This window comes from Salvelinus fontinalis, unplaced genomic scaffold (assembly GCF_029448725.1).
Source record: "Salvelinus fontinalis isolate EN_2023a unplaced genomic scaffold, ASM2944872v1 scaffold_0471, whole genome shotgun sequence".
NCBI lineage: Eukaryota > Metazoa > Chordata > Actinopteri > Salmoniformes > Salmonidae > Salvelinus > Salvelinus fontinalis.
Genome location: NW_026600680.1, coordinates 54,576 through 66,809, shown reverse-complemented (window position 1 = coordinate 66,809; position 12,234 = coordinate 54,576). Strand labels below are relative to the sequence as shown.

At 39.0% G+C, this 12,234-nt stretch overlaps 1 protein-coding gene across 2 annotated transcripts in view; it reads left to right on the top strand.

The window, feature by feature from the left end:
* The window catches only part of LOC129846182 (dynamin-2-like), a 99,604-nt gene that overhangs the window by 68,610 nt on the left and 18,760 nt on the right, over nt 1-12,234 (top strand). The window contains exons 5-11 of one of the 2 annotated variants that reach the window (XM_055914145.1): nt 5,251-5,353; nt 5,608-5,706; nt 5,837-5,997; nt 7,129-7,271; nt 7,426-7,561; nt 7,825-7,892; nt 11,680-11,818. In XM_055914145.1, coding sequence (XP_055770120.1) covers nt 5,251-5,353; nt 5,608-5,706; nt 5,837-5,997; nt 7,129-7,271; nt 7,426-7,561; nt 7,825-7,892; nt 11,680-11,818 — 849 coding nt within the window. The remainder of the gene's footprint in view (nt 1-5,250; nt 5,354-5,607; nt 5,707-5,836; nt 5,998-7,128; nt 7,272-7,425; nt 7,562-7,824; nt 7,893-11,679; nt 11,819-12,234) is intronic. The other variant, XM_055914146.1, reaches the window with a different exon arrangement.

The window sequence follows — 12,234 nt, the reverse complement described above, 5'->3', positions numbered from 1 at the left end:
TAAAGGGAAAGGGGGTAACTAAGTATATGTTAAAGAGAAAGGGGGTAACTAAGTATATGTTAAAGAGAAAGGGGGTAACTAAGTATATGTTAAAGGGAAAGGGGGTAACTAAGTATATGTTAAAGGGAAAGGGGGTAACTAAGTATATGTTAAGGGGAAAGGGGGTAACTAAGTATATGTTAAAGGGAAAGGGGGAAACTAAGTATATGTTAAAGGGAAAGGGGGTAACTAAGTATATGTTAAAGGGAAAGGGGGTAATTAAGTATATGTTAAAGGGAAAGGGAGTAACTAAGTATATGTTAAAGGGAAAGGGGGTAACTAAGTATATGTTAAAGGGAAAGGGGGTAACTAAGTAATAGTTAAAGGGAAAGGGGTGATTAAGCATATGTTAAAGGGAAAGGGGGTGATTAAGTATATGTTAAAGGGAAAGGGGTGATTAAGTATATGTTAAAGATAAAGGGGGTGATTAAGTATATGTTAAAGGGAAAGGGGTGATTAAGTATATGTTAAAGAGAAAGGGGGTAACTAAGTATATGTTAAGGGGGTAACTAAGTATATGTTAAAGGGAAAGGGGTGATTAAGTATATGTTAAAGGGAAAGGGGGTGATTAAGTATATGTTAAAGGGAAAGGGGTAACTAAGTATATGTTAAAGGGAAAGGGGGTGACTAAGTATATGTTAAAGGGAAAGGGGGTAACTAAGTATATGTTAAGGGGGTAACTAAGTATATGTTAAGGGGGTAACTAAGTATATGTTAAAGGGAAAGGGGGTAACTAAGTATATGTTAAAGGGAAAGGGGGTAACTAAGTATATGTTAAGGGGGTAACTAAGTATATGTTACGGGGTTAACTAAGTATATGTTAAAGGGAAAGGGGGTAACTAAGTATATGTTAAAGGGAAAGGTGGTAACTAAGTATATGTTAAAGGGAAAGGGGGTAACTAAGTATATGTTAAGGGGGTAACTAAGTATATGTTACGGGGGTAACTAAGTATATGTTAAAGGGAAAGGGGGTAACTAAGTATATGTTAAAGGTAAAGGGGGTAACTAAGTATATGTTAAAGGGAAAGGGGTGATTAAGTATATGTTAAAGGGAAAGGGGGTGACTAAGTATATGTTAAAGGTAAAGGGGGTAACTAAGTATATGTTAAAGAGAAAGGGGGTAACTAAGTATATGTTAAGGGGGTAACTAAGTATATGTTAAAGAGAAAGGGGTGATTAAATATATGTTAAAGGGAAAGGGGGTAATTAAGTATATGTTAAAGGGAAAGGGGGTAACTAAGTATATGTTAAAGAGAAAGGGGGTAACTAAGTATATGTTAAAGAGAAAGGGGGTAACTAAGTATATGTTAAAGGGAAAGGGGGTAACTAAGTATATGTTAAAGGGAAAGGGGGTGACTAAGTATATGTTAAGGGGAAAGGGGGTAACTAAGTATATGTTAAAGGGAAAGGGGGAAACTAAGTATATGTTAAAGGGAAAGGGGGTAACTAAGTATATGTTAAAGGGAAAGGGGGTAATTAAGTATATGTTAAAGGGAAAGGGAGTAACTAAGTATATGTTAAAGGGAAAGGGGGTAACTAAGTATATGTTAAAGGGAAAGGGGGTAACTAAGTATATGTTAAGGGGGTAACTAAGTATATGTTAAAGGTAAAGGGGGTAACTAAGTATATGTTAAAGGGAAAGGGGGTAATTAAGTATATGTTAAAGGGAAAGGGGGTAACTAAGTATATGTTAAAGGGAAAGGGGGTAACTAAGTATATGTTAAAGAGAAAGGGGGTAACTAAGTATATGTTAAAGGGAAAGGGGGTAACTAAGTATATGTTAAAGGGAAAGGGGGTAACTAAGTATATGTTAAGGGGGTAACTAAGTATATGTTAAAGGGAAAGGGGTGATTAAGTATATGTTAAAGAGAAAGGGGGTAACTAAGTATATGTTAAAGGGAAAGGGGGTAACTAAGTATATGTTAAAGGGAAAGGGGGTAACTAAGTATATGTTAAAGGGAAAGGGAGTAACTAAGTATATGTTAAAGGGAAAGGGGGTAACTAAGTATATGTTAAAGGGAAAGGGGGTGATTAAGTATATGTTAAAGGGAAAGGGAGTAACTAAGTATATGTTAAAGGGAAAGGGGTGATTAAGTATATGTTAAAGAGAAAGGGGGTAACTAAGTATATGTTAAAGGGAAAGGGGGTAACTAAGTATATGTTAAAGGGAAAGGGGGTAACTAAGTATATGTTAAAGGGAAAGGGAGTAACTAAGTATATGTTAAAGGGAAAGGGGGTAACTAAGTATATGTTAAAGGGAAAGGGGGTGATTAAGTATATGTTAAAGGGAAAGGGAGTAACTAAGTATATGTTAAAGGGAAAGGGGGTAACTAAGTATATGTTAAAGGGAAAGGGGGTAACTAAGTATATGTTAAAGGGAAAGGGGGTAACTAAGTAATAGTTAAAGGGAAAGGGGTGATTAAGTATATGTTAAAGGGAAAGGGGGTGATTAAGTATATGTTAAAGGGAAAGGGGTGATTAAGTATATGTTAAAGATAAAGGGGGTGATTAAGTATATGTTAAAGGGAAAGGGGTGATTAAGTATATGTTAAAGAGAAAGGGGGTAACTAAGTATATGTTAAGGGGGAAACTAAGTATATGTTAAAGGGAAAGGGGTGATTAAGTATATGTTAAAGGGAAAGGGGGTGATTAAGTATATGTTAAAGGGAAAGGGGTAACTAAGTATATGTTAAAGGGAAAGGGGGTGACTAAGTATATGTTAAAGGGAAAGGGGGTAACTAAGTATATGTTAAAGGGAAAGGGGGTAACTAAGTATATGTTAAGGGGGTAACTAAGTATATGTTAAGGGGGTAACTAAGTATATGTTAAAGGGAAAGGGGGTAACTAAGTATATGTTAAAGGGAAAGGGGGTAACTAAGTATATGTTAAGGGGGTAACTAAGTATATGTTACGGGGTTAACTAAGTATATGTTAAAGGGAAAGGGGGTAACTAAGTATATGTTAAAGGGAAAGGGGGTAACTAAGTATATGTTAAAGGGAAAGGGGGTAACTAAGTATATGTTAAAGGGAAAGGGGGTGACTAAGTATATGTTAAAGGGAAAGAGGGTAACTAAGTATATGTTAAAGGGAAAGGGGGTAACTAAGTATATGTTAAGGGGGTAACTAAGTATATGTTACGGGGGTAACTAAGTATATGTTAAAGGGAAAGGGGGTAACTAAGTATATGTTAAAGGTAAAGGGGGTAACTAAGTATATGTTAAAGGGAAAGGGGTGATTAAGTATATGTTAAAGGGAAAGGGGGTGACTAAGTATATGTTAAAGGTAAAGGGGGTAACTAAGTATATGTTAAAGAGAAAGGGGGTAACTAAGTATATGTTAAAGAGAAAGAGGGTAACTAAGTATATGTTAAAGGGAAAGGGGGTAATTAAGTATATGTTAAAGGGAAAGGGGGTAACTAAGTATATGTTAAAGAGAAAGAGGGTAACTAAGTATATGTTAAAGGGAAAGGGGGTAACTAAGTATATGTTAAAGGGAAAGGGGTAACTAAGTATATGTTAAGGGGGTAACTAAGTATATGTTACGGGGGTAACTAAGTATATGTTAAAGGGAAAGGGGGTAACTAAGTATATGTTAAAGGTAAAGGGGGTAACTAAGTATATGTTAAAGGTAAAGGGGGTAACTAAGTATATGTTAAAGGGAAAGGGGTAACTAAGTATATGTTTAAGGGAAAGGGGTAACTAAGTATATGTTTAAGGGAAAGGGGTAACTAAGTATATGTTAAAGGGAAAGGGGGTAACTAAGTATATGTTAAAGGGAAAGGGGGTAACTAAGTATATGTTAAAGAGAAGGGGGTAACTAAGTATATGTTAAAGGGAAAGGGAGTAACTAAGTATATGTTAAAGGGAAAGGGGGTAACTAAGTATATGTTAAAGGGAAAGGGGGTAACTAAGTATATGTTAAAGAGAAAGGGGGTAACTAAGTATATGTTAAAGAGAAAGAGGGTAACTAAGTATATGTTAAAGGGGCAATCTGCAGTTGCTACATCCATTTGTGGACGTATAAGTGAATGATATGTCCATATTGACTCTTGAAGAATATAAGGTGTTAGTGCTTCCTGAGCTTGGTTCAACTGTCACACCGCATCAGAAGCCAAAATAGAAGCTTGTTTTACTTTTGTTGTTGTTGTAAACAATGTAAATGTAAACAAACACTATATGGCCTCATAACATGGTTAAAACGATCATGTTGATATCATGGATGGTCAGTCCTTGCATCGATAGCTCTGCCTATGAATTTGAGAGGGGTTACATTTCTCCAGGCCCAGTCCTCAGCTTTTTACTCAAACAGGAGTCAGTAGAGAGCTTTATTATTGTTTCAACTGCTGATTGCCTCTTTAAAGTAATATAGTCTAATCTTCTATGTTATGTGCTAAAACGTATATATTATTTGCAGTTAATAACTAAAGAATCCTGTCTGCATGGTATATGCAGTTCCTAACTAAATAATCCTGTCTGATCCTATTATATGCAGTTAATAACTAAAGAATCCTGTCTGACCATGTTATATGCAGTTAATCACTAAAGAATCCTGTCTGATTCTGTTATATGCAGTTCATAACTATAGAATCCTGTCTGATCCTGTAATATGCAGTTAATAACTAAAGAATCCTGTCTGATCCTGTTATATGCAGTTCCTAACTAAAGAATCCTGTCTGATCCTATTATATGCAGTTCCTAACTAAATAATCCTGTCTGATCCTGTTGTATGCAGTTCCTAACTAAATAATCCTGTCTGATCCTGTTATATGCAGTTACTAACTAAAGAATCCTGTCTGATTAGGTTATATGCAGTTACTAACTAAAGAATCCTGTCTGATCCTGTTATATGCAGTTCCTAACTAAAGAATCCTGTCTGATTCTGTTATATGCAGTTAATAACTAAAGAATCCTGTCTGATCCTATTATATGCAGTTCCTAACTAAAGAATCCTGTCTGATTCTGTTATATGCAGTTACTAACTAAAGAATCCTGTCTGATTCTGGTATATGCAGTTACTAACTAAATAATCCTGTCTGATTCTGTTATATGCAGTTACTAACTAAAGAATCCTGTCTGATTCTGTTATATGCAGTTACTAACTAAATAATCCTGTCTGATTCTGTTATATGCAGTTACTAACTAAATAATCCTGTCTGATTCTGTTATATGCAGTTACTAACTAAATAATCCTGTCTGATCCTATTATGTGCAGTTCATAACTAAAGAATCCTGTCTGATCCTGGCTGTGACTCCAGCTAACCAGGATCTAGCCAACTCTGATGCTCTCAAGATATCTAAGGAGGTTGACCCTCAAGGTAGGGAGGGGGTTAGAGTGGTTACGTCTGTGTGTGCGTGTGTGTGTTTGTCAGGCAAATCTGTCATTATTTATGTGTTCTAACAGGCCCACAATGTGGTTACTAAAATCCGATTTGGAAATATTTGGCTGTTTTCGCTGCATAAAAGTGGTCGAACTCTTACCTGATCTATTCATATAATGGGATGGAGAGGTGTTTGAGAGAGAGTGGAATGTTGCCACGGAGACGACCTGTGTTGACCTATGTGTTTCCAGGGTTACGTACCATCGGAGTGATCACCAAGCTGGACCTGATGGACGAGGGGACGGACGCACGGGACATTCTAGAGAATAAACTACTGCCGCTACGCAGGGGTGACACACACACACACACACACACACACACACACACACACACACACACACACACACACACACACACCCCTGTTATAACATGCTCCCTCCAGGTTATAACAGGGTAATAACCACCTCTCCTCCTCTCCAGGTTACATTGGGGTGGTGAATCGTAGTCAGAAGGATATTGACGGCAGGAAGGATATTAAAGCAGCTCTGGGTGCAGAGAGGAAGTTCTTCCTGTCTCATCCAGGATACCGACACATAGCTGACCGCATGGGAACACCACATCTACAGAAAACACTCAACCAGGTTAGATATGTAGACCCTATATCTACTGTCTCTCTGTCTCTCTTAGTGCTGAGTGATTGGTGCTTTTTCAGGTTGGTTCGGTTTCAGTTTGAGTGTATTTTTGAAAATTTATCACAGGTTTAAAAAAAATAGTGAACAGAGCGTTGGGCTCACAAAAAAACGAAACTATAAATGGAATTCATGTAATTGAACCGACCTCGGTCAATTAGTGGTTTAAAGGAACATTTCAACGTTCCTCATCTCCAGCACCACGCCAACATCAACATGTGATGTATCTCTCTCTGTGTATCTCTGTCTGTCTCTCTCTCTTTCTCTCTCTCTCTCTCTCTCTCTCTGTATCTCTGTCTGTCTCTCTCTCTGTTTCTCTCTCTCTCTCTCTCTCTCTCTGTATCTCTGTCTGTCTCTCTCTCTGTTTCTATCTCTCTCTCTCTCTCTCTCTCTCTGTAAATTCAATTCAATTTCAATTTAAGGGCTTCATTGGCATGGGAAACATATGTTAACATTACCAAAGCAAGTGAACAATATAATAAACAAAAGTGAAATAAACAATAAAAATGAATAGTAAACATTACACACACAAAAATTACTAAATAATAAAGACATTACAAATGTCATATTATGTGCAAATAGTTAATTAAAGTACAAAAGGGAAAATAAACATAAATATGGTTGTATTTACAATCTCTCCATCTCTCATCTGTCACATTCTGACCTTTATTTTCCTTTGTTTTGTCTTTATTTAGTATGGTCAGGGCGTGAGTTGGGGTGGGCTGTCTATGTGTGTTTTTCTATGTTGGGGTTTTGAGTTCGGCCTGGTATGGTTCTCAATCAGAGGCAGCTGTCAATCGTTGTCCCTGATTGAGAATCATACTTAGGTAGCCTGGGTTTCACTGTTGGGTTGTGGGTGTTTGTCTTCCGTGTCGGTGTTTGTCGCCACACGGTACTGTTTCGTTTGTTCACATCGTTTATTGTTTTTGTTCCAGTGTTCAGTTTTGTGTATTAAAAAGACATGAACACTTAGCACGCTGCACCTTGGTCCGATCCTTCTTCCACCACAGACGATCGTTACATCATCCATCTTTTTGTCACCACATACCCATTTCAACTCTTACCCCTCCTCCCCGCTCCTAGCAACTGACCAACCACATCCGGGACACGTTGCCAGGGTTACGTAGTAAGCTCCAGAGCCAGCTTCTATCTCTGGAGAAAGAGGTGGAGGAATACAAGAACTTCAAACCAGACGACCCGACACGCAAGACCAAAGCCCTACTGCAGTCAGTATATAAACACACACACATATGTATACGTATATATACTGTATCTGACTGTCAGTACTTTTGTAATATGACTGTGTGTATGTGTGTGTGTGTGTGTGTGTGTGTGTGTGTGTGTGTGTGTGTGTGTGTGTGTGTGTGTGTGTGTGTGTAGGATGGTTCAGCAGTTTGGTGTAGACTTTGAGAAGCGTATTGAGGGGTCAGGTGATCAGGTGGACACTGTGGAGCTCTCTGGAGGAGCTAGAATCAACAGGATCTTCCACGAGAGATTCCCCTTCGAACTGGTCAAGGTAAACACACACACACACACACACACACACACACACACACACACACACACAGTGTTTTACTATCATTGCAGGGACCATAAAATGTATTCCCAATCCAAATCCCTAACCGTAACCCTAAGCTTAAAATAATATTTTTCCTTGTGAGGACCGGCGAAATGTCCCCACTTCTCAGAATGTTCCTTGTTTTACTATCTATGTGAGGACATCTGGTACCTAGTAAAACACACACACACACTGATTTCCCTTCTGTGTGTGGTGTTCAGATGGAGTTTGATGAGAAGGAGTTGAGGAGAGAGATCAGTTATGCCATCAAGAACATCCACGGAGTGAGGCAAGTACAGACAGACAGCTATCTACCTGTCTGTCTCCCTCTCTGTTTATCTGTCTCTCTACCTGTCTGTCTGACTGTCTGATTTTAAACTATTATTTCTTAACATTAGAAGCTCAGCGGTGTGCGATGTAGCAGCAGGATACACACAATCGTCTGTTCCATTAATACACACCGGTGTCAAAAACGAACCTCACATGTGAGCGGTTTCATGTGAACGAAGATGAAAATATCTGTTAGAAATGTAGAAAGAGGGGAGATGTAATATACACCAACTAGCATGGGTTGTTATTATGAGCATGGGTTGTTTATATGACCAGGGATGTTAATATAACAAGGGTTGTTAATATAACCAGGGTTGTTAATATAACCAGGGTTGTTAATATGACCAGGGTTGTTATTATGACCAGGGTTGTTAATATAACCAGGGTTGTTAATATAACCAGGGTTGTTAATATAACCAGGGTTGTTAATATGACCAGGGTTGTTAATATAACCAGGGATGTTAATATAACCAGGGTTGTTAATATGACCAGGGATGTTAATATGACCAGGGATGTTAATATGACCAGGGTTGTTAATATGACCAGGGTTGTTCATATGACCAGGGTTGTTAATATGACCAGGGTTGTTAATATGACCAGGGTTGTTAATATAACCAGGGTTGTTAATATAACCAGGGTCCTTCATATGACCAGGGTCCTTCATATGAGCAGGGTTGTTAATATGACCAGGGTTGTTAATATAACCAGGGTTGTTAATATGACCAGGGTTGTTAATATAACCAGGGATGTTAATATGACCAGGGTTGTTAATATGACCAGGGTTGTTAATATAACCAGGGTTGTTAATATGACCAGGGTTGTTAATATGACCAGGGTTGTTAATATGACCAGGGTTGTTAATATGACCAGGGTTGTTAATATAACCAGGGATGTTAATATAACAAGGGTTGTTAATATAACCAGGGTTGTTAATATAACCAGGGTTGTTAATATGACCAGGGTTGTTATTATGACCAGGGTTGTTAATATAACCAGGGTTGTTAATATAACCAGGGTTGTTAATATAACCAGGGTTGTTAATATGACCAGGGTTGTTAATATAACCAGGGATGTTAATATAACCAGGGTTGTTAATATGACCAGGGATGTTAATATGACCAGGGATGTTAATATGACCAGGGTTGTTAATATGACCAGGGTTGTTCATATGACCAGGGTTGTTAATATGACCAGGGTTGTTAATATGACCAGGGTTGTTAATATAACCAGGGTTGTTAATATAACCAGGGTCCTTCATATGACCAGGGTCCTTCATATGAGCAGGGTTGTTAATATGACCAGGGTTGTTAATATAACCAGGGTTGTTAATATGACCAGGGTTGTTAATATAACCAGGGATGTTAATATGACCAGGGTTGTTAATATGACCAGGGATGTTAATATGACCAGGGATGTTAATATGACCAGGGTTGTTAATATAACCAGGGTTGTTAATATAACCAGGGTTGTTAATATGACCAGGGTTGTTAATATAACCAGGGATGTTAATATGACCAGGGTTGTTAATATAACCAGGGTTGTTAATATGACCAGGGATGTTAATATGACCAGGGATGTTAATATAACCAGGGTTGTTAATATGACCGTTGTTAATATGACCAGGGTTGTTAATATAACCAGAGTTGTTAATATAACCAGGGTTGTTAATATGACCAGGGTTGTTAATATAACCAGGGATGTTAATATGACCAGGGATGTTAATATAACCAGGGTTGTTAATATGACCAGGGATGTTAATATGACCAGGGATGTTATTATGACCAGGGTTGTTAATATAACCAGGGATGTTAATATGACCAGGGATGTTAATATGACCAGGGTTGTTAATATGACCAGGGTTGTTAATATAACCAGGGATGTTAATATGACCAGGGATGTTAATATGACCAGGGTTGTTAATATGACCAGGGTTGTTAATATGACCAGGGATGTTAATATGACCAGGGATGTTAATATAACCAGGGTTGTTAATATGACCAGGGTTGTTATTATGACCAGGGGATGTTAATATAACCAGGGTTGTTAATATGACCAGGGATGTTAATATAACCAGGGTTGTTAATATGACCAGGGTTGTTATTATGACCAGGGGATGTTAATATAACCAGGGTTGTTAATATGACCAGGGATGTTAATATGACCAGGGATGTTAATATAACCAGGGTTGTTAATATGACCAGGGTTGTTATTATGACCATGGTTGTTAATATGACCAGGGTTGTTAATATAACCAGGGTTGTTAATATAACCAGGGTTGTTAATATGACCAGGGATGTTAATATGACCAGGGATGTTAATATGACCAGGGATGTTAATATGACCAGGGATGTTAATATGACCAGGGATGTTAATATGACCAGGGTTGTTATATGACCAGGGATGTTAATATGACCAGGGATGTTAATATGACCAGGGATGTTAATATAACCAGGGATGTTATTATGACCAGGGTTGTTAATATAACCAGGGTTGTTAATATGACCAGGGATGTTAATATGACCAGGGTTGTTAATATGACCAGGGATGTTAATATAACCAGGGTTGTTAATATGACCAGGGTTGTTAATATGACCAGGGTTGTTAATATGACCAGGGTTGTTAATATAACCAGGGTTGTTAATATGACCAGGGATGTTAATATGACCAGGGATGTTAATATGACCAGGGATGTTAATATGACCAGGGTTGTTAATATGACCAGGGTTGTTAATATGACCAGGGTTGTTAATATAACCAGGGTTGTTAATATAACCAGGGATGTTAATATGACCAGGGTTGTTAATATAACCAGGGTTGTTAATATGACCAGGGTTGTTAATATGACCAGGGTTGTGTCTTTGGCTACTGGACAATGAAATAAAGTTCAATATAAAATAATTGCCTCCATGGATATGCTCTGTTTTAGGCTACTTTGAAGCAAGGTAAGACATGCCTCATTATACCTAGTAAAACGTTCAGGATTCAAACATTTAAGTAGATGTTTTCATACTGCTAGTAGTTCTGTGAGTAGTGGTGTGTGGCGCGCTGATGAAGCCTCGTTGTGTATCTGCTGTTTGAGACGCCGTAGTAGCAGCTCTCGTGCTGTCTGGTAGAGGCTCACCGACTCTGTATCTTTGTGCTGTACGCGTGTGATAAATAACATACGTAACCAATATACTGTATACGAGACAATTTAATTCCACTAAATTATGAACATTTTGATCGACTGGTATTTCCATCGATGAAGAGGCTAACAAAACCATTATTCTTCTCCCAAACAATTGGCCTGCGACAATTTTATTTATCGGCTTTTCAAAAAAAATGTATTGGCCAAAAGCTGGCTATTACCGGCTAACGGAAACCTTTGTCTGTCTGTTTCTACCCACATGTCTGTCTGTCTGTCTATCTATCTCCCTGTCTGTCTCCACCAACATGTCTATGTCTGTCTGTCTGTTTCTACCCATATGTCTGTCTGTCTATCTACACCAACATGTCTGTCTGTCCGTCTCCACCTACATGTCTGTTTGTCTGTCCATCTGCCTCTACCTACATGTCTGTCCATCTGCCTCTACCTACATGTCTGTGTGTCTGTCCGTCTGCCTCTACCTACATGTCTGTGTGTCTGTCCATCTGCCTCTACCTACATGTCTGTGTGTCTGTCCGTCTGCCTCTACCTACATGTCTGTGTGTCTGTCCATCTGCCTCTACCTACATGTCTGTGTGTGTGTGTCTGTGTGCCCCTCCAGAACAGGCCTGTTCACCCCTGACCTAGCCTTTGAGGCCATAGTGAAAAAGCAGATCATTAAACTGAAAGAGCCCTGTCTGAAATGTATGGACCTGGTGATCCAGGAACTCATCAACACCGTGCGCCAGTGCACCAATAAGGTACCTCGCTGCATGGAGCCTGTAAAGCCCTGTCATGTTACTCCAGGCCACATGGGGGCGCCGTGGAGCTAGCCTTTAATGCTACCATGCTAACCTAGGCCACGGGGTACCTCGCTGCATGGAGCCTGTAATGCCCTGTCATGTTACTCCAGGCCACATGGGGGCGCCGTGGAGCTAGCCTTTAATGCTACCATGCTAACCTAGGACACAGGGTACCTCGCTGCATGGAGCCTGTAATGCCCTGTCATGTTACTCCAGGCCACATGGGGGCGCTATGGAGCTAGCCTTTAATGCTACCATGCTAACCTATGACACAGGGTAGTGCACTGCATGGAGCATGTAATGCCCTGTCATGCTAGTTCAGTCCACATGGGGGCGCTATGGAGCTAGCCTTTCATGCTACCATGCGAACCTAG